Below are 24,615 nucleotides of genomic sequence, written 5' to 3'. Positions count from 1 at the left end.
TTCCCAGCTCAGCTAGACGTACATGTGCTAGCTTTGATCAAACTAGTGTGCTAAAAATAGCAGTGTGGCCTGGGTAGCGGGAGTACAATGTCATCCAAGATCCTAGGTATGTACTCAGACGCTAGCCTGCAGGGTGGATTGATTTAAATCACCAAGAGAAAATCATTGCTTTAAATCACCAAGAGAAAATCTCTGATTTAAATCAAGTTTCCCACTGATTCTTCTTCACATATTTCTTAAACAATGATGCAAATCTGATCACTAAAACATGTGAATTTACAACTCAGTACAGCATTTTACAACATCGAGGAGGGTATACTGTGTGTACTTCTTTAGATAACTTGATTTTTATTAATTTAGGAAATAGGACATAATACTCATTACCTGTGTCAAGCTGCAGATGCAGCAGCAGTGCATTAGGAACGGTAAGAACTAAATCACACACACAAACACAACAGCACTTATATTTTATTAAACTAAATCTTAAATGTTACATAAATATTTCACATTTGCAATTGCAGCAGTCTCCTGTGTTGCCGGCTGACGGCTGTCCTTAAACTCCTTTTTTTTTTTAATCCTTCAAAGTTTATTAACTGTAACAGACAAGTCATCACAACACTAAACGTACGCTGTCCTTAAAACTTCTACAACTAGCTCTCAGCTTCCTCACTTCCACTGTCATTTTTATTCATAGACTGAAACAGAAATACGAGTTTTCCTGCTTTTTCAACTCCCAGTCGATGTCTTAGCTTTGAGTGAATAGTACTGAACGATGAAAATATTCTCTCTGTGCCTGCAGAGGAAGCTACTGCTGTGAAAAGTTGGCTTACCAACTGAAGGAACTCTGTTTCAAGGTGCCTCACTAATTATTTCCACCAATTCAGGGGAGTAACTTTGTTCAAAACATCATCAGTAAACATGTGCTGTTTAAATGGTTCCGCTCCAGCCCTGAAATTTATTATGACTGGCATAACTGAGGAGTGATTTGGAGATGCTCATGTCATGGCATCATCATCTTCTTCAGAAGTTAGGCATCTACCTTTATATCTGGGGTTGAGAATGTTCACAAGAAAATGAGGTCGAGTTAGTGCTTGATCCATTCGCTTCTTTATTGCCTGCAGTTTAACTTTCTGGTGAGGTATTTCTTTCTTCAATGTCTCTTGAAGTGCCTTCCAAATTTCGACAGCATCAGCAATGCAGCAATAATTTCTCTGAAGTTTGTTTAAGGCTATGGATATAGGCTTCAGTATACTGAGCATATCCTCTACATTCCTCTTTAATCCAATGTTAGATACTCTGGACGAGATACTTCCATCGGTTTTATCACGGTTTTCTTCACAAAGTTTTATGAGAATGGGCCAGTTCTTAATAAATTGTTCAAAACAATCAACCACAGAATTCCATCGACCATCTTGAGGGAGAATTAGTTTGGATCCTCCTGCTCTCTTCAGTGAAGTTGAAGCAAAACGGTTGTTACGGAAATATTTTGCGACTTCAACAACATTTTCTTTTATTCCTGGAGAAGACGTACTTAAGTCTTTGGCTAAAAGATGCATTAAATGGGCACTGCAGCCATATATTATTAAGGAGCATCCTTCCGTTTCTTCTTCTAAGTATCTTCTCATCTTTGCCACGTTCGCAGCATTGTCTGTGACCAAAACTGCTCACGTGACAGTTGAATTTTTGTTCACAGTTTATTACAGCTTTCACTGCCACTTCTTTTAAATATTCTGTTGTGTGGGCATTTCCAGATGTATCTATTGTTTCTGAAAGATATGCAACCCCATCTTCTGTTGTCACACAGGCACATATTACTGGATCATTGTGTACATTGCTCCACCCATCAAGGCTTAAGCCGGCAAATTTCCCCTCAGTATTTCTTGCACACTGTTCAAGTTCCTTCTCATACACTATGTCTAGCAACCTTCCACCAATGTCTGCTCTACCAGGTGGACTGTAGCCTGGTCATAAGGACTCAACCATGTCAATGAAGTGTTTGTTGTTAACAATGCGAAAAGGAGAATTTGTGGCATAAATGAACCGAGCAATCTTCTCATCTGTGGTGTCTTGTTGGTATTTGCTGGTTCTTACTACAAACCCATCCATGGTGGTGGTTTTACTGGATGATTGAAATCTTTTACTTGCTTCTGATACTTTGTCTGAAATATGTTTAGTTGCAGCACTGCTGCTAAAAGAACCAATGGATGACTCTGACGTTGTCGCACATAGACAGTCACAGTCTCTTATGCTTAAATGGAATCCTGAAACAAAATTCAAAAATGATTTTGAATAGTCATTCTTCTCACTCTATTATTCAGTTCATCATTTACATTTTTTTCAGCAAGGATGCAGATCCAATTCCAAATTACCAAAAAAGCTAAGACTGAATGCACTTAGTGTGCACTTAATTTTGGAGTAAGCCCCATAGAACTCACTGGCACTTCTGTTTTTTGAGAAAACAAGTATAGGATGGGGTTCCCTTGGGAAAACTGAGTTATGCTGAAGTAAAATAGGAAATAGACTTATGGCATCACCATTATGGTCTGTGGCCATGATGTTCCAAAATAAGGGGCATGTATTCTGTAATATAAAATAAGAAAATGAGACCCAATGGCAATTGGCAACTCTAGATTTCTCTTAATGCAGCTTTCTGTCCCGTATACTCGGGTGATAGATTCTAAACCTAGTTAACTAATAAACAAGCCATAAGGATTAGCTAAGCTAAACTTTTTTTTTCTAGCAACATCCAATATAGCAAACAGCTTGGGAATTTATTTGTTAAATAATAAAAGGCATTGAGTGAGTCTTGAAGAATGATGCATTGCAAAGTGAATTATGTAAATTACTAACCAGTTGATCCACATTGTTCTTCAGACATATCCACATCTTCATCCACATCATTTCTCCCAATAAGCAGTTTTTGTTATAATGTTTCATTCTTGCAACTAGGCCCTGTATCTCCTTCTTGCACTTCTTACAGGTGACACATTTTCCTTTTTTACCCAGGGAAAGAGTTTCTTTAAAATATTCCCACATAGGGTCTCTCTTACACCCAGAAGCCATGACAGTTCTTCTGTGGCAAAAATGTGGGCGAATATAGGAAGTTGTGTGTGTACTCAATAATGTCTTCTCTTTTTCTTTCCAGATCACTCCACTGTTCCTTTCTACTCTGCCTCCATCCTTTGTCCAACTGTCTTTAAGACACTGTCTTAACTAACTCCTCTGCCTTGCTTGGCCCAGCTCCACCACCACATAAGCACAGAACAACAACAATCCTGTCCAGCCTGTGTCTGTCTTTGCACATGTGACTTTAGTCTGCTGAGAAACAGACACTGAAAGCCCAGAACTTTCAAGAAGCAAGAGCAGGTAGTTAGGCTGGACAGACTAGAGCCATTAATTCATTTTTATGAGACTGTAAGTGTAGGTTTAGCATGTTTGTGATGAGATTTAATTGTAACTGGTATTTTTTTAAATGAGAGAGAAATTTAGTGTTTTATTAATGGATTTTTTTGATTTTTTTAAAAAATCAATTTAAATTTAAAAAATCCGATATTTTTATTTAAAAAAAAAAAATCATTGATTTCTATCCACCCTCTAGCCTGTCCCACCACCCATGCTGCGGTGGCTACCCTGCAATTTTTAGCAGGTATGTGTCTCTGGGACTCAGTAATCCATCTGTTAAAGTAGGGATAATATTCCCTCCAGCATCACAGGGGTTTTGTGTGGATTAAAGGTTGTGAGGTGTTCAAATACTGTGGTAATGGGGCCATCCAAGACGGGTAACAAACTTTTACCAAAGGCATCTTGTTAAAATGGCTCAGAGAAGTTCCAGCTACTCAGTGTTTTCTTGCATTCAGACTGCATCAGCAGGGCATGTCTGAGTTTCTCTTATACTTTTCAAGAAGATAGAACTCATGCCGGAACTGTTCAGATACATTCCTGGAAGGGTTGGGACCTCAGAGGTACTGTCCTCTCTTTAAATGCTTCTGCATTTACCAGTAATGGAGCCTGATCCAAAGGCACAGTGAAGTCAATAGGAAGAAAAGGAGAAAATGTACTCTAGGACTGGACTACTGGACGTAGCCTGTGCAAACGTGCTGAGCGTGTAGCTTAGCATAGCTTGGAAAAAGAATCGTGATTTTCTGTCCATGTTTACTATTACACGTCATACGGTGACGTTGAACTTGATATTGCTAATGATTGTCCTCAGTGTGCTGTAGAAAATAGCCCCGGGGGAGTTTAGCAGAAGTCTCCATTGATTGCAATAGGTTCATTCATTTTCTGGGAAAGTATCTGGTGTGCTACATATTAAGAAGGAGAATAACATGTGCATGGTCTTCGTTAGAAACCAAGCTGGAGGCCGTAAGTACAAGAAACCTAACTGGATACTTTGATTTGTTCCTTCCCCATCACACAGAGTATTTTTCTTCCTTTTTTAAGGAAAAGGAAGATTATCTCTAAGCAGCAGGGGGAAGAAAAGGAGAAGAAACCGAGAGCAGAGGCTCTGAAGAGCCAGTGGGAGGAAGCTCAGCAGAAGGACCAGGTAAGAGGGAACTGGTCTTTCAAGAAAGAACTGATGGTCGTTTTGTTTTCATGGGAGAAATGGCAGCCCCAGATCATGACCGCTTACAGCTCCTCAGCTGTGCTGCTGCCTTCTGCTCTTTGTTTATATGAAAGGTTGTTTCTCCCGAACTATATGTGCAGCAGTTAGACCTTGGGCAAGTCACTTCGTTTCTCTGTGCCTCAGTTCCCCTTCTGTGATATGGGGATAACAGCACTGCCCTGCCTCACAGGGACGCTGTGACAGTTGGGAGTCCATATAGATACCTTAGATGGGCTTGTGTTTTCAGACTTAGAACGTGGTAGGAAGCGTTAAACTATGGATGCCAAAAACTCATCCTCTCAGCTCTGAGAGGGAGTGTGGCTTACTGGTTAGAGCAGGGGGACTTGGAGTTCAGATTCCTGGATTCTCTCCCAGGTTCTGCTTCTCACCTGGCTGTGTGACTTTGTGAGGATTACAGGGGACTCGATCTGCTAAGGTGCTGAGTACCAGCAGCTCCCGTTGACTTCAGTTAGGGTTTTGAGTGCACGACACTTCTGAAAAATGGACCCTAACCTAACGGTGGCTCAGTTTCCTTCTGTGTAAAATGGGGATCAATCCTAAGCCTTGTGGTGCTGAGGCTTTGTATTATTTTCTGCAGAGTGCTTGGAGATCCTCAGCGTGCAGCCGTTATCCTCCAATTCAGCCGGTTGTGGGCTCCTTACGCACTTCAGTAGATTCATATGTTCTAAGGCCAGAAGGGGCCATTGTGATCAGCTAGTCTGACCTCCTGCATCACCTGGGCTGTAGGACGTCCCTGAATTAATTCCCGTTTGAACTCCAGCAGAACTTTTAGGCCATGTCTACACGTGTACCAGTACGGCAGCGTGGCTGGTGAAGACGCACTGTGTTGACAGGAGAGAGCTCTCCCGCCGGCGTAAAAAACCCACCTCCACAAGCGGCAGAAGCTCTGTCGGCGGGAGATGCTTTCCCGCCAACATAGCGCTGTGCACATGAGCACCTATGTCAGTGTCACTTAAGTGGCCCGGGGAGGAGGCCGGGGGGTGTGGAAAATTCACACACCTAAATGACATACGTTTTGCCAGAATAGGCTGTAGTGTAGACATAGCCCTAGAAATGCATCCAGGCTTCATTTAAAAATTTCCAGGGATGGAGAATTTACCCCAGCCCTTGGTAAGTGGATCCAGTGGCTAATTACACTGTTAAAAATGTGTGCCTTATTTCTAGTGTGAATTTGTCTAGCTTCAATTTCTGGACATTGGTCTTGTTTTACCTTTGCCAGACTGAAGAGCCGTCTGTTCTCAGATTTCTGTTCACCAGCTAGGTACTTACAGACGGTGAACCAGTCACCCTTAATCTCCTCTTTGATGAGCTGAACAGTTCGATCTCCTCGTGTGGGCTAGACCAAGAATATTACCATTCTGTTCTGCTTATTCCCAGCGTCGTCTTGTGGGGCAGGGGGAATGTTTAGCTCCTGACATGCTTTGCCCTTCTAAACTAGGTGTTGTACCAAGTTGTTTGCATGCTGTTTTGTTCTGACATGTAGCCGCCTGTGTTAAAAGAGAAAAAGAGACAGCCCAGATCCAAGGAGAAACCGTTGCAAGAAAACGTCATCAGCAGGTAACTTTTTTCTTTCGATTAACTTGCATTGACGTTCTCTGGGATCGAGTGCTTGGACCAATAGAATACTAGATTTGCTGAAGTGTTCTCAGCCGGTCTTGAACTTGTCACATCCTTTCCACCCACTGCAGCTCCAGTGTCCAGGTCTAACCTCTAGCATTCTCCAGCCCTGCAGTTTCATTCCTTGCTTTCTCTTAATCAGAAGTTGTGCTGAGTTTTACGGTTGATTCTGAGGCGTGAATTGCTTTTCCACAAGGGGCTAGGAAGGAAACCGCTTCGTTTCTCCTGGTGATCTCATCTGGATTTGGGCTCTCTAGGGCTGAGGACGATGCCAGGGTTTCCCCCTCTCATTGTTTGTATCAAGGAGTTGTCAGCTCAGCATATCAAGTGCTGCCAGATTCAGAAAATGTCTCTGTGTTTGGCTTCTCAAAAAGGTTGTTCTGCGGATCAATCTGCAGGTTCGCGATGGGAGAGGGATGCTAGCACTGCTCTGGAGGGTCCTAAGATTTAATCTGGTTAATCAACAGAATAGCTAGATAGCTGGGGAGCTGCCTAGGAGAATAGAAATGGGCCTGCTTCAATTTCTCTGCTTTGTGTATTCAAGTGTTTTTGCAAAATGGCCTGCTGGTAAAACCTGCTTTCCCATCAGTCTGTCTGTCTGTTTTTGCTAAGAAGCTCTCTGAAGCAAGAAGAGGCTGTTACAGAGAAAGAAGCCTCCAGCCAAAAGCCAGAAGCAATGCCAAGCACTCCAGAGGAGGAGAAGGCCAAGCACAGACAGGTATGTCTCAAAGCCATTGGGAGCCCCACACCTCTTGGGGTCTCTTCCCACCCTACAATTCTCTGATTCTAAGTGCTGCTCTCGGGAACCAGTCAGCCTGAGATTCAGGGGAGAAGCATGATGTTCACAGGGCAAAGTTGCCAGCTAGCTCACAGCCGCTGGAGGACATACTGCGTGATGTGTGTTTGTTGATACAAATATATGGTACGTCCACAGGACGCAGCGGAATGAATATGTTAAATGAAGTGCATGCAGCCGTGTCACCCTGAACTGGAGCTTGTCAGATCATAGATGCTTAACAGGGTTAGGCAGAGCCTGGTCCGTACTTTGAGGGAGACCTGCATGGAAAATCCAGGACGTGATGTTAGGCTCCAGAGAGAAGAGCGCTCTCCCTTTTGCCAGTACTGCCCCATGGCCCCAGCATAGTGATCTCCTTTCATATGGCGATAGTGGAACAGTGAAAGCAATGACGTGGCTGCAGCTGGATCTTAAGGTCTCTTGTCCAGTCTAGAGTAGGGGGGTAGCCATGGGAATGGCTCTGACGCTTCTCGGATGAGCATAGACTGGGCAGTCGTCTGCGATGTGTCTGACAATTCGCACCATGCCGCGGAGCGTGGTGCCAAGAAGAGCTGGGTGCTGGAAATGCCATCTTGCAAATAATAGGTAACCCAGGATCTTCTCCGCGTGTGTGAAACGTTTCTGCTACACTAGAGTCACCTCCAGTGCCCTCACTGCATCCCAAACCGGGCTAATTGCATCATGTCTTGTAAACATGCCCTGTGGTTGCAACAGGGTGAGTCGTGAGTGGTAAAATAAACGGAGCTGCATCTGTTTCGGTGCCGGGTTCTGAAGCCAATCAGATAAAGGTTTAGTGTGTCTGGGTGTCCAGTGAACACAGTGCCTTAATCTGAAAGTGTGATCGTTTGGGGCTTGTCTACGCTTGAAATGATTCAGAGGCAGGTTCCTGATGCTGCAGCACTTCAACGTAGACACCGCCTATGGTGACGGGAGGGGTTCTCCCATCCACGTAGGTGACCCAGCTCCACAAGAGGCAGTAGCTAGGTCAACGGAAGAATTCTTCCATCACCCTAACGCTGTCTACACGGGGACTCAAGTCGGCTTAACGGTGCTGCTCAGGGGTGTGGATTTTTCACACCCCTGACAGACGTCATTAAACCGACCTAATCTTTTAGTGTAGCCCAGGCCTTGGACTCTATGCGGGAAATACTATGCGAATGCAATGTTATGATAATTTGATCTGCATGGTGCCACAAGCCAAGTCACCCGGCCTTTGGCTTTTCCCCTCTTGTCTCCCCCTAGATGGGTACGGAGAGTGTTGGAAGCTAGGCTTGTAATTGCGTTACTTGCTGACTGTAGTCGAGATGCTCGACACGGGGCACCTGGTGGATGAGTCCCCTGCCCTGAGGAGCTGACCATCTATGGCCCTGAACCTACAATTGGATCAGTGCACGGGGAGCCTGGTGCCCGTGCAAAGTCCAGCTGAAGTCAATAGGCCTTTGTGTGGATCAGACTGGAGTCTGATTCGTCGTAGTGGTGTTTCAACACAGCAGGGCCGTGGAAGCCCAGCCCATCGCTTTCAGAGACATCCGACGCTGCCAGCTTTCTGGTTTTGTTTCACCTTTGCTTCCCCTGGGCAACCCCAGGTTGTGGTGTTTGCAGGATTGCCACAGTAGGTCAAAATGTCTGAGCTCTCTCCTCAGTCAATGCATTTGACTCACTGTTAGCACCATGACCTGAGCTGAAGTCTCTGAAGCATGACAGTTCATTTTCCCCTTTATGAACATTCAGTCATAACATTACCATACTGAAGCATAAAAAGTCATTGATCAGGACCCTGTGGTGTTAGGAGCTGTACAAACACAGGACAAAAAGATGGCCCCAGCCCCAGAGACCTCAGCTGTTCATTCCTCCTGAATTTACCACCCTCTGCTTGTGATATTACAGACAGAGGATTATGAATTCAAGAGCTGATGAGTTTGTAGGGAATGACAGATCTTGTTTGCCTACCGATATCCTTAACTGATAGCCAGAATTAAAAATATGGCCAATAAACCGAGCTGTTTCTAAGCTATTTGCAAAAACATTCATGATTTTGGCAGCCTGTTAACGTCTTAAAAGAAAAACTTGGATGGGTTTAATTTTGTAATTAGCGACTTCCTCCTGGGGAGGTGGTGTGTAAAAATGGGATCGCTTTCATGGCCGTGCCAGGCTATGCCGAGGATTTGGTTTTCTTAGGGCAAATTGTTCAGAAATCTGTTTGAGAGGAATGAAAGACCAATTGCTCTTGTTGCAACGTTTAATTTGAAAAAACAGCAGAGGTCCATTTTTCCCCCGGGGATAAACGTTTAGGCCCATATTCAAGCTGAGCCGTATCAAGTTCTTGTATCCTGTGTGGCCGTGCCCTGGCTTGTGTCTCTATCTGTCTCCTTTTGCATCTTCCTCCATCTCTACCTCTGTGCTCCCCAGCTCCCATGCTGACCACATCAATCCTCCTTTCATAATCTGCTTCCGTGTTCCCACCAGAACCACGGCTCAGTCTCCCAATCCCTGTTCCCCAGGTCACCGCCCTGCTCTCATCCAGAGCCATCTCTGTTGCCTACAAGAATCATAGGACTGGAAGGGGCCTCAAGGGGTCACCTACTCCAGTCCTGCACTCATAGCACTCAAGAAGTGTTAGCCTGACTTTAATGGAGCTTCCTACGATGTATGTGTACCATTGGTGGCTACGTGATGGTATTTCTGTAGCCCTGGTCCTTCCTCATTCCATTCTCGATCGTCTGTTGCTCCGACTCATTGCCTCACCTCTGACATTGGATTGTAAGTTCTTTGGGGCAGAGTCCTGTGTATTTGTTCTGGGAAGCACCTAACACACTTCCAAAGTGTGTAGTAGCAGTAACAATCTACGTCCCTGGCAAAAAAACTCTCCCAGACTGCAGATGGGGCTCTGCAGGTGCCTCTGCGCTTTTGAAAATCAGGTAACTTATTTAGGCACCTGAATGTGGACTTTCAGTCTCTTTGATTGAAACTGTTGGCCTGCCTGAGAGTTGAAGTGAGTAAACTTGGCCGCAGGGCAGGGAGAAGGCTGGGTTCTGTGCACAAGGCTTTAGTTGCGCAGCATCTCATTGGGAGCATTGTAGCGAGCCGTCTCCTTTCCAAGTTGCCGTGATATCTCGAAGAACGTGCAATGCTCAGCTCCAAAGGTGATAAACTCTCTTTCAGGTTGAGACTGAAGCCGTCCCCTCCAAAACTCCATCTTCAGGGCAAGAGAGCGCTTCCAGGTGAGCAATAAACGGGTCTGCATGTGGAAGGGAGAGGAGGGGTGGGAAATGGACCATTGCGCAGGTGGACAGGAGAGGCTGTACATGCAGACATTAGGAAACATGGAGCACCTGTTCTCATAAAGGTATGTCTACATGGCCGCTAAAAATAGCAGTGAGTCGTAGCACTGGCAGTAGCTCGGACTAGCCAGCCGAGCTCAGAGCTGTCGGACTTTCCTTAGAGATTTCTCTCAGTGGTATGCAGGAGAGAATGCTGGTGTAGATCGGATGCTGGTTTCACCACCACTCAGAGCAGCGCTGGATGAAACTGTGGTGAAAATGCTCCTGTCTGCTAGAACTACCATTGGTGGTAACAATGATGGGAGATTTGAGTGGGTGAGGAGGGGGGAGTCTCGAGTAGACAAAACCTAAGTGTTGATTCCTAGAGAACATTGAAAGAAACTCACCCTTTTACAATATTCTGGTTTGTAACCTCAGTTTCACTTAACCAGGCTTCTGATGAGACTCAACCTTCCCATAAGCTCTGTATATTATTTCCTCTCTTATTTTTTCTACATTAGACTTTTCGTATTGTTGTGACCTCAGATGTACCAGGGAAATGTTGGAACTTTCCTGCTCTGCAATTTTTATCCGAATTGCTACTGTGTTGAATAGATTTATTTTTTCTCCTACGAGAAACAAACTGTGGCATTACTATGAGCAAAGCAGGGAACTGGCTACTAAATTATTAACTCTCTTTTGTCCAGGAAAGCAGGGCTAAGACATCAATTTTCACTGCAACTGCATTCTTCCTTTGGACGCAGTCCAACACCCACTTTAGTATCCACTTGATTTCAATCAAGCCCTTAATCCTTTGCTTCAGAGTAGAGAGAAGAGAAATACCAAAGTATGGTATGGGACTGCAGTGGGTAGATGGTATGGAACTGTTCGTTGTTTGGTTATATGTACTTAAGTAAATACAGTGATGGGCTTAATAGAAAACACAAAGATAAATCATCAAATATTAGGTTTGGAAGGGAGCCCTCAGGAAGTCATCTAGTAAGACAATATGCATCTGAAGTCCAATAGGTTTATATTTTTTATACAGTGCTACAGAGAGGGGTTGTGTAGTGAGGTGAAAGGAAAGAGTTAATATGAACTTAGCTAATCTTAACTTCTCTCATTTTAGGGTCAGTGACTTCTCAGAGGCCTCTGACTGGGAATGAGGGACCTGGCGGAGAGGGAGTTAAACCCCTAAATGTTAGTAGGGGAGCCAAAATGATTTTCTGTACCCCAGAGTGCTCTTATTGTAAGACGAGGTTAGGCAACGCGTAAACTCTCAGCTGTTCATGTGTTGATTTACGCAGGCCCCAGCTCCATTTAGCCTTAATCAGATTTTAGGAATTTGACATATTTCACATAGTACGTCGGTTATTTGCTTAATGAGTTTAGCTGAAATTGTATAACTCTTAGGAAAAAAATCCAAAACGTTGCCCCCTACTTGATCAGCAGAATATGCTAACAGCTATAAGGGAGCAGGGCGCTCTGAACGCAGTGGTGGTGCTGGGGGAAAGTAAATTGTGAATAATTATTATTCATATCACTGTAGGGCTGACAGGTTCCCACTGAAATCGGGGCTCTGTTGTGCCTGGCACTGCGTGCACGCACAAGAAGAGACGGCCCTGCCCCAAAGAGCTTATGGTCTAAACAGACATGGCAAGGAAGAATTATCCTTGTTTTACACAGGGAGAAATGAGAGCGGAGTGACTTCCCCAAAGTCACACAGAAAGTCAGTGGCAGGGTAAGGGTTTGAACCCAGCTCTCTCAAGAATCCCAGCGCATTGCTTTAACCGTAAAGCCATTCCTCTTCTGAGTATTAATCTTAGCTTTTACTTAATACCAGTATCATAGAATCAGAGAAGATGAGGGTTGGAAGGGAGCTCAGGAGGTCACCTAGTCCGACCCCCTGCTCAAGGCAGGACCAACCCCAACTAAATCATCCCAGCCAGGGCTTTGTCAAGCCGGGCCTTAAAAACCTCCAAGGATGGAGATTCCACCACCACCTCTCTAGGTAACCCATTCCAGTGCTTCACCACCCTCCTGGTGAAAACGTTTTTCCTAATATCCAACCTAGACCTCCCCCACTGCAACAGGAGACCATTGCTCCTTGTTCTGTCATCTGCTACCACTGAGAACAGCCTAGCTCCATCCTCCCTGGAACCCCCTTTCAGGTAGTTAAAGGCTGCTATCAAATCCCCCCTCATTCTTCTCTTCTGCAGACTGAACAAGCCTAGTTCCCTCAGCCTCTCCTCATAGGTCATGTGCTCCAGCCCCCTCATCATTTTTGTTGTCCTATGTGTGCCCACAGACACTGTGTCTCTGTTCCATGTGGGGAGCGGGAGGGAGGGAAAAGGATGTGCAGCGGCTCCTTTCCTTCCCGGCTGTCAGCATTATGGGGACACTTAACGCCTGTCTCTGGAAGCACGAATGTCACTGGGGGGATGTCCGTGTGTGATTGCCAGTGCCTCAGAATAAAACCTCCTCCCATCCCCCCGCAGTGAACAGCTGTTAAATAGAAAATTAAGCCCTAACCACCTGTTCTGGGCTACTTAGACTACACTAACTGCTTTTTCGCCCTGCGTTTCCGGAACAGCAAGAGCATGGTTACCAACGTGTTGTCGTCTTTCCCATCTCTAGCTTGTATGCACTGGAGCTAGATCTGTCAGCTGCCAGCAAGCGCTTTGCTTTTATCATGTCCCCACCCAGTGAGCACGCAGAGCAAAATCCCAAACCAAGCTGGATGGAAATGTTACCTGGGGTGCAAAGGTTAACATGTTCCAATTAGAACTTCGCTTGAGGTCTCTGAACAATAGTCAATATATGGAAATCCTGGGCATGTGACCACCTCGCTTCCTTCGCTTGAGAGACTCAAGCGTGTCACTGATGGATTTTGTTAGGATCATTTAATTTGACCCTCCGGCATATTGCAGGCAATAGAACCTCACCCAGTGATTCCTGTATATTTCCTTGTTAGGGGACACTGTTAAACCCAGTAATTCATGACTAACGAGATTATCTCTGCTTGTTAAGTTAGTGATACCAGTGAGCCCAATAATGTATGACTAATTAGAGCATATCTTTTAGTAAGATGCCTAAAATCCACTTTTTCCATGGAGAAAAAAATTCAGGTCAATGGGGCTTTTGTTAAAGACCAATGGTTTTCTGTTCTTGCATGGCACACGATTATGCCAGCGTGAGTCATGACCAGCGACGCTGGCTGCCTTTGTCTCTTTGAATAGCCAGCTGTAACTGAAACCCCTGGAGTGAAACTGATCTATTTTCAGAGCTGTTCTGTATTTGTTTTGTTTTTTTAATTTTGGTGGCATCAGGTAACCTGGCAACCCCTCACAACCACTTTGCATCCAACCCCCCCCTTGCTTTGGAAAGCAGTTTGTTCAGAGGCCACAAGACCGGCCCTGGATATCTCAGCTTGTCACCTTACTTGATTTGTTAGTGGTTGCAGCAAAGGCTGCCAATATTCAACATCAACGTTTGCAAAGCGTTCTCTCTGCCCTCCCCGGTGAGGGTTCAGATTTAATAGATCTCACTTATCTTTCCCGGTATCTGCTGTGGGAATTGATGTCGGAGAGAGAGGGGGGTAGTCACTGTATCATGGGCAGAGGGGAACCAAACCAAAGGGAAACAGCTCCTCGAAGCACTGTTATACGCCTTATCCTGTGTCCTGGGAGAAGCTAAACAAAGAATCGCTGAAGGATAATTGCATCTACAGTTGTGCTTGCGTCAAGCCTGGAGCAGCAGGGAACGGTTCTCTGCTCTCTCGGGGCACAGCTCCCTGGGGCACGTGCTGCAGGTTAACCTCCTTCATTCATAACCCTGGCTCTTTCCAAAGTAACGAGTGGTTTTTTGGGTACCTTAATTACTGGGTGTCCAACCCGACACCTTAAAGAGGCAGATGTCCAGACGGCAGGTGCTTAGGACAGTCCAAAAACCGGGACCTCTACACGTGTCTCCATGGGCCCCTCCCAAAATCAGTAGTCACTCCTGGCCCCTGCGTGCAGCACGCTGTTGGCAATGGGGATCCTGTGAAACTACTTTGATAAGGAACGAGAATGAAGGTGCTTTGCAGTTTCTCTGCAGATGGCTTTTCTGTTAAGGTGAAGCTCTGCCTGTGGTTTTCTGGGTGGAGGGCTGTCTTTAAGAAGACCACGTTGGGATCCAAAGTGCCTCTGGGGATATTGGAAGGAGTGAGCAGAGGTTGCTTGCTTTGGGGTTTGTAACCATGTTACAGACAGGTTGCTTGCTTTTAAGCAAGACTAGAAAGAGATCAGTCCAGGGGCATGCCAGCTATACCTACAGTCAGATACCAGAGATGGAGAGTTGCTGTAGGCACAGTCGTACAGGTGGAAGGCCCGTTGTGGGGATCCTAGCTCCCCAGTGACATCTGCAGGCCAGGAATACAGCATGCTTATTCCTTGAAGCAATATCCCATCTTCCCCCCACCTCTTTGGGCATGACTCCCTTTTGCAGGTGCGGTAGTTAAATCCAGTTACTAATGTATCTGATCCAATATTAGTGCGAAGAAATCTTCAGAGCGGGGAGCTCTGTGCTAACCCTGTTCCCTCTGCTTCTAACCCACTTCCCACACCAGCTGCAGCAGCGAACCTCTGGAAGCCCTCGTGGCTGTAAAGTGTCCCCGCTCCCGTCCCAGATGGGTAGATCAAAGCCAAGCAGGGGATCCAGCCATGTGAGTCTCATTGCAATTAACAGGAGCTGCGTGGCGTGATCCCCTTGGAAGTGCCCCCTCCCCCCTGCCCAGTCTGTAGGGTTGGAAGGCAGTGCGATGGCCCCTTCCCATTTCGGAGGAGCTGGTTTAGGCCAGGCAGACATCAGAGGAGCTAAGGGTGTCGTTGGAGTGTGCCTGGTGGACATTCAGTGCACGCCAAAAGAGAGTTGCTCTGCTGCCCGTGCGACTCGGCCAGCTGCCCAGACCTGGGGCCTGGATGAGTCAGTTTCCTGTCACAAGCCCTGTCTCCTGTGCCATGGGGTTCTCTTGTTTTGGCTGGCCGGCTCAGAGGCTGGGGGTGTCCTGGGTCTGGAGTTTATGGCCCTTGGTTCTATCCCCTTGCTGGGAGCCGAGCAGTTTATACATCTGTAGGGCTGGATGCTGATCAACAGACTGCTGTCTGCTTTAAGCTGCTCCTTCCGTCTCCTCCTTGCCTGGGGGTTGTCCGGCTCCTCCGCCGTGTAGCCTAGAGATTCCAGTGGGCCCACCTCCCTTCCCATCTGCGATCACTCAGCATCCTTGCGTTAACTGCAGCCATTGCCTCCAGGGAAAAGCCGTCTTAGGAAAGCACATGAGTATCTTTACCGGCCTCTGATGTAATTAGCCCGGCTTTAAAAAAAAAATCACCTGCCATCTACAAGCCAGGGTGAAAAATAACTGCTACCCAACTCCCACAAACCCACCTCCTGTGGGGTCAGGAATAAGCCGGCAGTGCATGCTTTATTACATGCTGTATTTAATTGCTTCGTATTGTCAATCAGATCTGTGGTAATTACAATGTAAGAATGACGCTTCCTTGGTATTTACAATCTGTAATGCAGCAGCCCCTAGGAGCCCCGGTTGTGGGCCGAGATCCCATTGTGCTAGGCGCTGCACAAATAGAAAGGCAGTCCCTGCCCCCCAAAAGCGTACTTAATCTCTCTTGCTTTTGTTACACCTCTTTCCCTTTCCTGGCCGCACTCCTTTCTTTTGGGTAACGGGTAATGGCGCATCTTCCCTGCACGGTCTTCAGCGTGTGTCTCATCCCTTCTCTCTCTCTGTCTATGCCCTCAGTCTCTCATGCTGTGATGATCTAACGGATGAGGGACTGGACTGGGAATCAGGAGACCTGGGTTCTGCTTGTGGGTCTGCCGCTCACCTGCTGGGTGACTTTGGGCAAGTCACTTCCCCTCTCTGCGCCTCTCTTTTCTCTCCCATCCTTTGTCTATTTCAATTGTGAACTCTTAGGACAGAGACTGTCTCTTACTAATTTCTTCTCTAATTCTCTAATTCCGTCCATCAGTCTTTCCCACCCCCACTTCCCTCTGTAGCTGCCGTGGGTAAATCCATTCTCAGAAGGGGAGATTCAACAGTCCCGGGCATGCAGCTTTTGTCCAACCTTTTACAAATAAGACACGGCAAGTGGGTCTGCCCCAGCGCTGCAGCTGCAGCGTGAAGCGGCGAGATTGCGGCATACAGTATCTGACTGCGATGTAGAGGAGTTAGCCCTCTGCTTGTTGCTTTGTCAAAGGGTCACTTTATAATGTGGCCTGCTTGAGACTCACATCAACCATGCTGACCCGCTCTTTGTTTCAGGGTCCTTGAGACGGCTGCGGGCTGTCTGGATTGCAACGGCCAGGAAGTTTCTCATCCTAGGGACCTGGAAGGTGAAGCAGGATGTCCCATGGAGGGGAGCACTGAAAGGTTTGCACACTGTGGCCTTTGCAGCGTTTGTAGCTGAAATGTTAATTTTCATTGAGGGCGTTGTCTGACCCTTGCATTAAAATGTCATCGGGGTTCTCTTGGAATCCCAGCGGGCTACAGAGATCTCAGGGTTTGACATGAGTCTTGGGTTTAAGATTCACGTCCCCTGTCATTTCAACTCCTAGTAATAATGCAGGGGGAGGAAGCAGGGTGTTCTTCAGACCTCTCTAATCCAGATGCCCCGTGTTGGATCCCAGCCACATCCCCCCCTGCATGTGTAACTTAATGCCGCGTCTCACTGGTCCAGTTCGTAGCAGTGCAACAGCCCTGTTGACAGGGCTGGAAAGGCCCCAGATGGTCCATGTGGACTAAACCACCGGCATGTCTTTCTCAGCGATCTTGTGGCATCAGGGTGGAAGCACAGCGCTGGGCTGCGGTGAGGGGAACTTGCATTGCTGTTGTAGTTGTTGAGTGGAGAAATCACAGGACTCTAGTCTCCAGGGGGACCCTGTCTGCTGTGCACTTCCTGTTCATGGCCCCCACACAATCCTGAGACCCCTTCACCAGTTTCTTCCTGGCTGAGATGGCCGTCAGTCAGTCCAGAAGGAGGCCGGATGGGAGATTCCCTGACTGTGGGTCCTTTTTCCAGTCCGTGGTCCCTTCATGCATCTGGGCAGAGTTCCCTTGGCCCTTCTCAGAGCAGTGGGCATTGTCTCGGGGTTCTCTGCTTGATGTCCTGGATCCCTTGTTTTCACCCGGTGACCTGCACCCCTGTCCCTTTGGTTCGTGTTTTTGTGCGCCGGACTCGGTTGATGTCTGCGTTGTGTCCCCCCACCCTCACCTGAGCGGGCCGGAGTCTCCACTGCTTTGATGGGTTTTTGCTCACCAATTCCAGTCATCAAAGAGGTTGGTGTGTTTAAAGGGAATTTGGTGCTTCTCTGAAGAGAGCTAGCTGGGGTTTGGAGTTGATCCTTTCCATGCATGTATGTAAATAATAAAAGGGGCTGTTTGTTCTAGGTCAACGCATACCCTGAAGAAACTAAGAACTGGCCCTGAAGGGAAACTCCCGGTGACCGATGACAGAAACCTGGTATGAAGCATCCTGAAGTTCCTGAAGCTGCTGCAGTCCCTCTAAATGTTTCAGTGTTTAAATTGTCTTGACAGGAGATGCATGAGCACTTCCATTTCTTAAAGTTACGTGTTCCCGGAAGGTGGATTTTTTATAAGGCAGTTTATAGCCCATTCAACAAGTGTTAATGGATTGGAGAAAATGGACCAGACCCTCAGCTGCTGTAAATCCATGTAGCTGTACTGTGATCAGTGGAGCTGAGCAGATCTACCTTAACTTCAGAGCTAGCCTAGTATTGACCATATACTCACAGTCCCCTTTGATCCTCACCATAGACTCGAAGACTTGAAGGGACCATCATGATCATCTAGTCTGACCTCCTGCACATCACAGGCCACAGAACCTCACCCGCCCACTCCTGTAATAGGCTGATAACCTCTGGCTGAGTTGCTGAAGTCTTCAACTTTTGATTTAAAGACTTCAAGTTACAGAGAATCCACCATTTCCTCCCGTTCAAATCAGCAAGTGACTCCAGCCCTAAGCCCGTCCCTTTTTCCAGTCTCTCCGCTGACTTTCTCTTGTGCATCACATCTCATTTCATCTTCTTGTCCTCATCACCAAGGCCAAATGTTATCCCCTCCCTTTCTGCTTACCTAACTTAGTTTATCAGTTCACCTGCCATGGATGCCACCCGATCTGTCCCATTCATCCGTTTCCCCCACAAGTGTCTCTGTATCACTTTTCATGCCACCCCTATGCTGGGACACTCGCAATGAGCGAATCAGTTACATGGAATCATAGACATGTCAGCTGGAAAGGACCTCTAGAGATCATCTAGTGTTCCCCCCTGTGCCGAGGCAGGACCAAGTATATGTAGACCATCCCAGACAGGTGTTTGTCCAGCCTGTTCTTAAAAGCCTCCAATGACGGGGATTCCACAGCCTCCCTTGGAAGCCTGTTCCAGAGCTGAACTACGCTTAGCGTTAGAAAGTTTTTCCTTATATCTAACCTAAATCTCACTTGCTGCAGATTAAGCTCATTGGTTCTTGCCCTGCCTTCAGTGGTCATGGAGAACAATCGATCCCCATCCTCTGTGTAAAAGATCTTAACATATTTGAAGAGTGCTGTCAGGTTCTCCCTCTGTCGTCTTTTCTCGAGCCTGAGCATGCCCAGATTGATTAAGCTTTCCTCATGGGTCAGGTTTTCTAGACCTTTTATCATTTTTGCTGCTCTCCTGTGGATTCTTTCCAATTTTTCCACATCATTCTCAAAATACGGCACCCAGAACTCCAGCTGAGGCCTCACCAGTGCCGAGTATAATGGGACAGTGATCTCCTATGTCATAACATCTGACACTCCTGTTAATACAGTTGCATCACGTTGTTGACTCGTATTCAGTCTGTGATCCATTATAACTCCTAAATCCTTTTCAGCAGTGCTACCACCTAGCCAGGTGCTCCCTGTTTTGTCGTTGTGAGTTTGATTTTTTCCTTCCAAAGTGTAGTACTTTGTGCTTGTCTTTATTATTTCATCTTGTTGATTTCAGACCAGTTCTCCAATTTGCCAAGGTTGTTTTGACTCCTGAACCTATCCTCCACAGTGCTTGCATCCCCTTCCACCTTGGTGTCATCCACAGATTTTATAAGCAGACGCTCCACTCCGTTATCCAAGTCATTAATGAAAATATTGAATGGTACCAGACCAAGGATGGACCCTTGCAGGACTCCCCTGGATACACCCTCCCAATTTGACAGTGAACCATCGATAACTACGCTTTGAGTATGGTCTTTGAACCTGTTGTGCACCCACCTTGTAGTAATTTCATCTATACCACATTTCCCTAGTTTGGTGATGAGAATGTCATGTGGGACTGTGGCAGAGGCCTTACTAAAATCAAGATAGATCCTGTCTACAGATTCTTCCCTATCCAGTAGACCAGTAACCCTACCGAAAAAGGAAATTAGGTGAGTTTGCCATAATTCATTCTTGACAAATCCATGTTGGCTATTACTTATCACCCTGCTATCCTCCAGATGCTTACACATTGATTGTTTAATTATTTAGTCCAATGTCTTTCCAGGCATTAAAGTTAGGCTGACTGGTCTATGATTCCCCAGGTCTTCTTCGTTCCCCTTTTTAAAGATAGGTACTTTGTTTGCCCTTCTTCAGGCCTCTGAGACCTGTCCTCCATGAGTTCTCAAAGATAATTGCTAAAGGTTCTGAGATTGTTTCAGCTGGTTCCTTAAGTACCTTACAGAGCATTTAATCAGGCCCTGCTGACTTGAATACATCTAATATATCTAAATATTCTTTAATCCATTCTTTCCCTATTTTGGCTTGCACTCCTTCCCCTGGTTAATATTAATTATGTTAAGGATTTGGTCACAATTTATCTTTTTAACAAAGACTGAAGCAAAATAAGCATTAAACATCTCAGCCTTCTTGATGTCATTCATTAGTGGAAAAGGAGAGCTGAGAAGCAGGGGACCCACACTTTGTATTTGAAGAACCTCTTCATATTGCCTTTTATGCCCCTTGCTAGGTGTAACTCAGTTTGTGCCTTAGCCTACATGCTTGTGCTGTTCTTTTGTACTCATCCTTAGCCATTTGTCCATGTTTTCACCTTCTGTAGGATTCCTCTTTGATTTTTCAGGTCGTAAGGAGCTCCTGATGAAGCCATGTTGGTCTCTTACTGTTCTTCCTATCTTTCCTTCACATCAGGATACTTTGCTGTTGTGCCTTCAGTATTGTCTCTGAGAAACTCCAGCTCTCCTGAACTCCTTTTTCCCTTACCTTTTCTTTCCAGGAGACCTTACTTACCAGTTCTTTGAATTTATGTCTCCTTTTTTGAAGTCCATTGTCCTTATACTGCTCCTCTCACTTCTTCCTTTCCTCAGAAGCATGAAATTTCTCATTTCATGATCTCTGTCACTCAAATGGCCTTCAACCTTCAGATTCACAATCAGTTCCTCCCTCTCAGTCAGAATCCAGTCTAACACGGCTGTGCCCCTGGTTATTTCCCCCACCTTCTGAAACAAAAGGTTGTCCCCACCACCTTCCAAGAACTTACTTTTGTGTTTTGCGTTATTCCTTTCCCAACAGATCTCTGGGTCGGTAAAGTCCCCCATTACAACCAGCTCTTGTGTTTTGGATATTTGTGTTTGTTTAGAAAGGCCTCAGCCCCCTCTCCTTCCTGGTGTGGTGGTCTACCATGACATCACGCCTGTTTTTCCCCAAATTTTGGCTTCACCCATCAACTTCCTTCTGCTTTGCCTCTCACCTCCTTCTGGTCCTCAGAACAGGAGTATCTTTCGTGATGCATAATGCATCATCTCCTCCCGTTTTTCCTGCTTGACAAGATATACTCCTCTGCAGCCCTCGCAGATGATGACACAACTGTTTTGCCCCACTTCACAATGTTTATTATGAATAATCAATCACTTGTTCTTTCCCAAAATTGGCTCCGTACGGATTTCCCTTAAAAACTTGTATCTGTTTCTGTCTCTCTGGGATTGAAGTGACTGGCGATAGAGTAGTTGAGATTCAACGATAACCTTACAAAGAAACCAAATAATTGTACTACCCATAATCATTCAACAGCTTAAACCTAGCAACCCATGTGCTCATTCGCGCCAGGCTAATAAATGCATTTCATACTTACACTCGAAACGATGAGATGACTGCAGGGATGAAGAATTAGTCAGTGGAGAACCTCAGGCAGCCATGGATCAGTTGACACCCTGTGCAGAGCCCCGAGAGACTCTGAGAAAAGGAAAATAGGTGGTCGTGTCTTATACCCCACATTATGCAGATGTCCTGGATGTAGATCCATATTTGTTCTGGTACCCCAAGGTTAGTGCCTGCCCCCCCATTCCATCAGTGGCATTCTGGATGTCCATAATTAACCATAATAATGAATATTAACAATTAGATGTCACTGATTTCTCAATCATTCCTTAATTCCTATGTGACAGTGCGGTCTAACTACTTACCAATTGCTTAGCAACCTAATTGCAAACCACCTTCCCCACCCCCCCAAAAAAATACCCTTTTACAGAATCTTGCGGTGTACCATCCCTTTTGTGGTCACTCATTTATCTTCTCCGAACAGGAGTGCAAAATTATTACCTAGGGAGATTGTTATCCCTTTAGGCTTGTATTGATTTAACTAAAACCCAGCCTTTAGCATAACTACTTCCAGTAGGCCTCATGCTAATACAACAGATCCTTAACATAGCAAACTTGAACCCAGTTACTTATGTTCGCCTACTTGCACCCATGCATGTTTCAAACTGATAGGCAAAACATCAGTGTCAGTCAAATATCCCTTATAGTATCATTACATGTACTGCAAACAGCAAATGCAGGGGAAATATCATAGGCCAACCCCTTTATACCAATATTCCAGTCACGAGATTTATCCCACTGTGATGCCAATTAAGTCATAATTTAGTTTATGGAGTAAATACTTCCAGCTCTTCTTTTTATTCCCCATGCTCCTTGCATTTGTGTATAGCTATCTAAGACGTTGAGTAGATTCCCTCACTGATTTCCCTCTTACTGCTCCTCTGACCCGATTGTAATTTTCCCATGTTCTCCCACATCCAGCATTTAGCCCTCTGTTAAGATCACCTTTTTTTATACCTCTATGTGGTAAGGTTGCCAATTTTGGTTGGACGTGTTCCTGGAGGTTTTGTCCCATGACATAATCTTTAATTAAAGATTAATCTTTAATTCCAGGAGACACCAGGACAATCCTGGAGGGTTGGCAATCCAAATCTCTGGGCTTTTGCCACTTGGCCTCTTTGAACCTGATCTTAAAACTTCCCTGAGCCAGCAACGTATAGGCCTGGTTATTTGTGGTTAGACTGAGAAGCACCTAACTTCTGATTCTGCATTTGAACGGGTGTGGGTACCAGAGCGCACCCATGAAGATGCAGTGGCAAGATCTAGGTTTTAGTCTGCAGGTTTTCTCTCCCTGCTGCTAATTTAAACGCTTCTCTCCCTCTCTTTTGTAAGGTCCCAGGACAACAGGAAACAAAAATGAATGGGGTTAGTAGTGAGAATGCAGCCTTCTCTGGAGATCTGGAAGGTTCTGCCGAGGAAATGGACATTACAGCCAAAGGCAGCATGAAAGCGGGAGAAGGGGAGAAAAATAGAGAGAGGGAGCCAGGCTCATTCATTCCTGAGGGGCAAAGAGGGGAGAAACGAGTAAAAGACATGAAAAGAAAAAGGGAAGAGGAAAAACAGAGAGGGAACAGGAAGCAGAAGGAAATAGAAACGAGGAAGAAAGAGACCAAAGAGAAGGGGAAATGTGAACTAAAGGAAACGAAAGGGGAGATGAGTGAGAAAGAAAAACCTAAAAAGGAAAGTGCTCCTGGGGAGAGAGAGAACCAGGTGAAGAGAGAGGGTGCAGAACCCAGCAAAGCCAAGCGGGAGAAGAGACTCACTGAAGCCATCTCCGGAAAGGGTGAAGGGCCGAAGGAGATGGGAAGGCAAGAGGGCCATGCTAGACTGGAAGGAGCAAAGGAGTCCAAGAAGATGGAGAGTGAGGACGGTACAGATGGGTTGGATCGGGAGGCTGGGGATGGAAGGGGAAAGGAAAAGCGCCGGAGTGAGATTGCAGGGGAGGTGGAGAACAGTGCGAATACAGGAGAGGATAAAATAGAGACGGAGAGACAAGAGAACAGAACGGAAGAGAGAGAAAGGGCAGTGGGAGGAGAAGGGAAGCCTGCACAACCACCAGCCAGAACAGGAGAAGATGAGGAGAAAAGGGAAGGTAAAGACACAGAGGCAGAGAAAAAGAATGACAAAGCAAATAAAGACCTGCGGGCAGGAAAGAACCAGAAAGGGAAAAGGCAGGAAAAGAGGGAAGAAAAGATAAAGGAGGTGAAAAACAAGAGGGAGAAAAGGGAAAGAGAGGAGAACAAAGAGAGCGAGGAAAAGACAGGAAGGAAAAAACCACAGAAGAAGGATAAGAAGGTGGAAGATGAGGAGAAAATGGAAAAGGCAGAAGAGGGAGATGTAGAAGAAGAAGAGGGAATGGGTGAGAAAGGGAATGAGAAGAGAGATGATGTGGAGGAAGAGAGGAAAAGAGAAAACAAAAGAATGAAGGATGAAAGAGAAATGAAGGAAGAGAAAGAGGAGGCGGATGGACAAGAGAGGGAAGGGTGGGAAAGGAATGAACGAATGGGAGGTGAAGAGGAAATGGAGGAAGATAGCATTAGAGAGGAAAAGGAAGATGGGATGGAGAAAGATGAGACAAAGAAAACCAAGGAGAACCAAGAAAATGAGAGGACGCAGGCCAAGAAAAAAACCAAGAAGAGCAAAGCAAAGGATGAAAATAAATGCTCAGAAGAGAAGGGGAGAAAGAGCAAAGAGAAAGCCAAAGAGGTGGCGACTGAGGGAGGAGCCAGGAAAAGGAAAAGCAAAGCGGAAGGAGGCCAGAAGAAAACCAAGAAGTTAAAGAAGGAGGAAGATGAGAAGGAAAAAAAGAAAGAGGAAGAAGAAAACAAGTGGAAGTGGTAAGTTTTTGTGTTACCATAGCGTGCTGGTGCGTGACCTGCGGGGAGGTGTCAGGGATGCCTCCACCTTCTCTAACATACAGAGCTAAGGGGATTTTATACTGTCAAAATATCAAATGTTGTTAACTTTTTGGTATGGAATTTTCCCTTTTTACAACCAGCTACAGAAGAGGTCACTTTTTTTTTTTTTTTTTTTTTTTTTTATCTCAAAACTTGTTGAAATTTTGGGGGAGGGGAAGAACAAAACAGGAAAAATGCGTGGAATTTATTTTTTTGCTAAATTTTTCCTTGTTTTCTG

General features: G+C 45.8%; 1 protein-coding gene across 1 annotated transcript in view; it reads left to right on the top strand.

Annotated features, from left to right (window-relative positions):
* TOP1MT (DNA topoisomerase I mitochondrial) overlaps positions 1 to 24,615 on the top strand; it is a gene marked incomplete at its 3' end in the record, with an annotated part of 47,699 nt that overhangs the window by 3,739 nt on the left and 19,345 nt on the right. The window contains exons 4-10 of the mRNA XM_067560046.1: positions 4,441 to 4,543; positions 6,108 to 6,181; positions 6,854 to 6,959; positions 10,200 to 10,258; positions 16,617 to 16,724; positions 17,742 to 17,814; positions 22,813 to 24,317. Of these exons, the coding sequence (XP_067416147.1) occupies positions 4,441 to 4,543; positions 6,108 to 6,181; positions 6,854 to 6,959; positions 10,200 to 10,258; positions 16,617 to 16,724; positions 17,742 to 17,814; positions 22,813 to 24,317 (2,028 nt within the window). The remainder of the gene's footprint in view (positions 1 to 4,440; positions 4,544 to 6,107; positions 6,182 to 6,853; positions 6,960 to 10,199; positions 10,259 to 16,616; positions 16,725 to 17,741; positions 17,815 to 22,812; positions 24,318 to 24,615) is intronic.

The sequence above is a fragment of the Emydura macquarii genome, unplaced genomic scaffold (genome assembly GCF_026122565.2).
Source record: "Emydura macquarii macquarii isolate MOO-44397 ecotype Brisbane River unplaced genomic scaffold, CSIRO-AGI_Emac_v2 contig_2246, whole genome shotgun sequence".
Taxonomy (NCBI): Eukaryota; Metazoa; Chordata; order Testudines; family Chelidae; genus Emydura; species Emydura macquarii.
The sequence above is the reverse complement of the archived record's forward strand: the minus strand, read 5'-3'. Positions and strand labels throughout refer to the sequence as shown.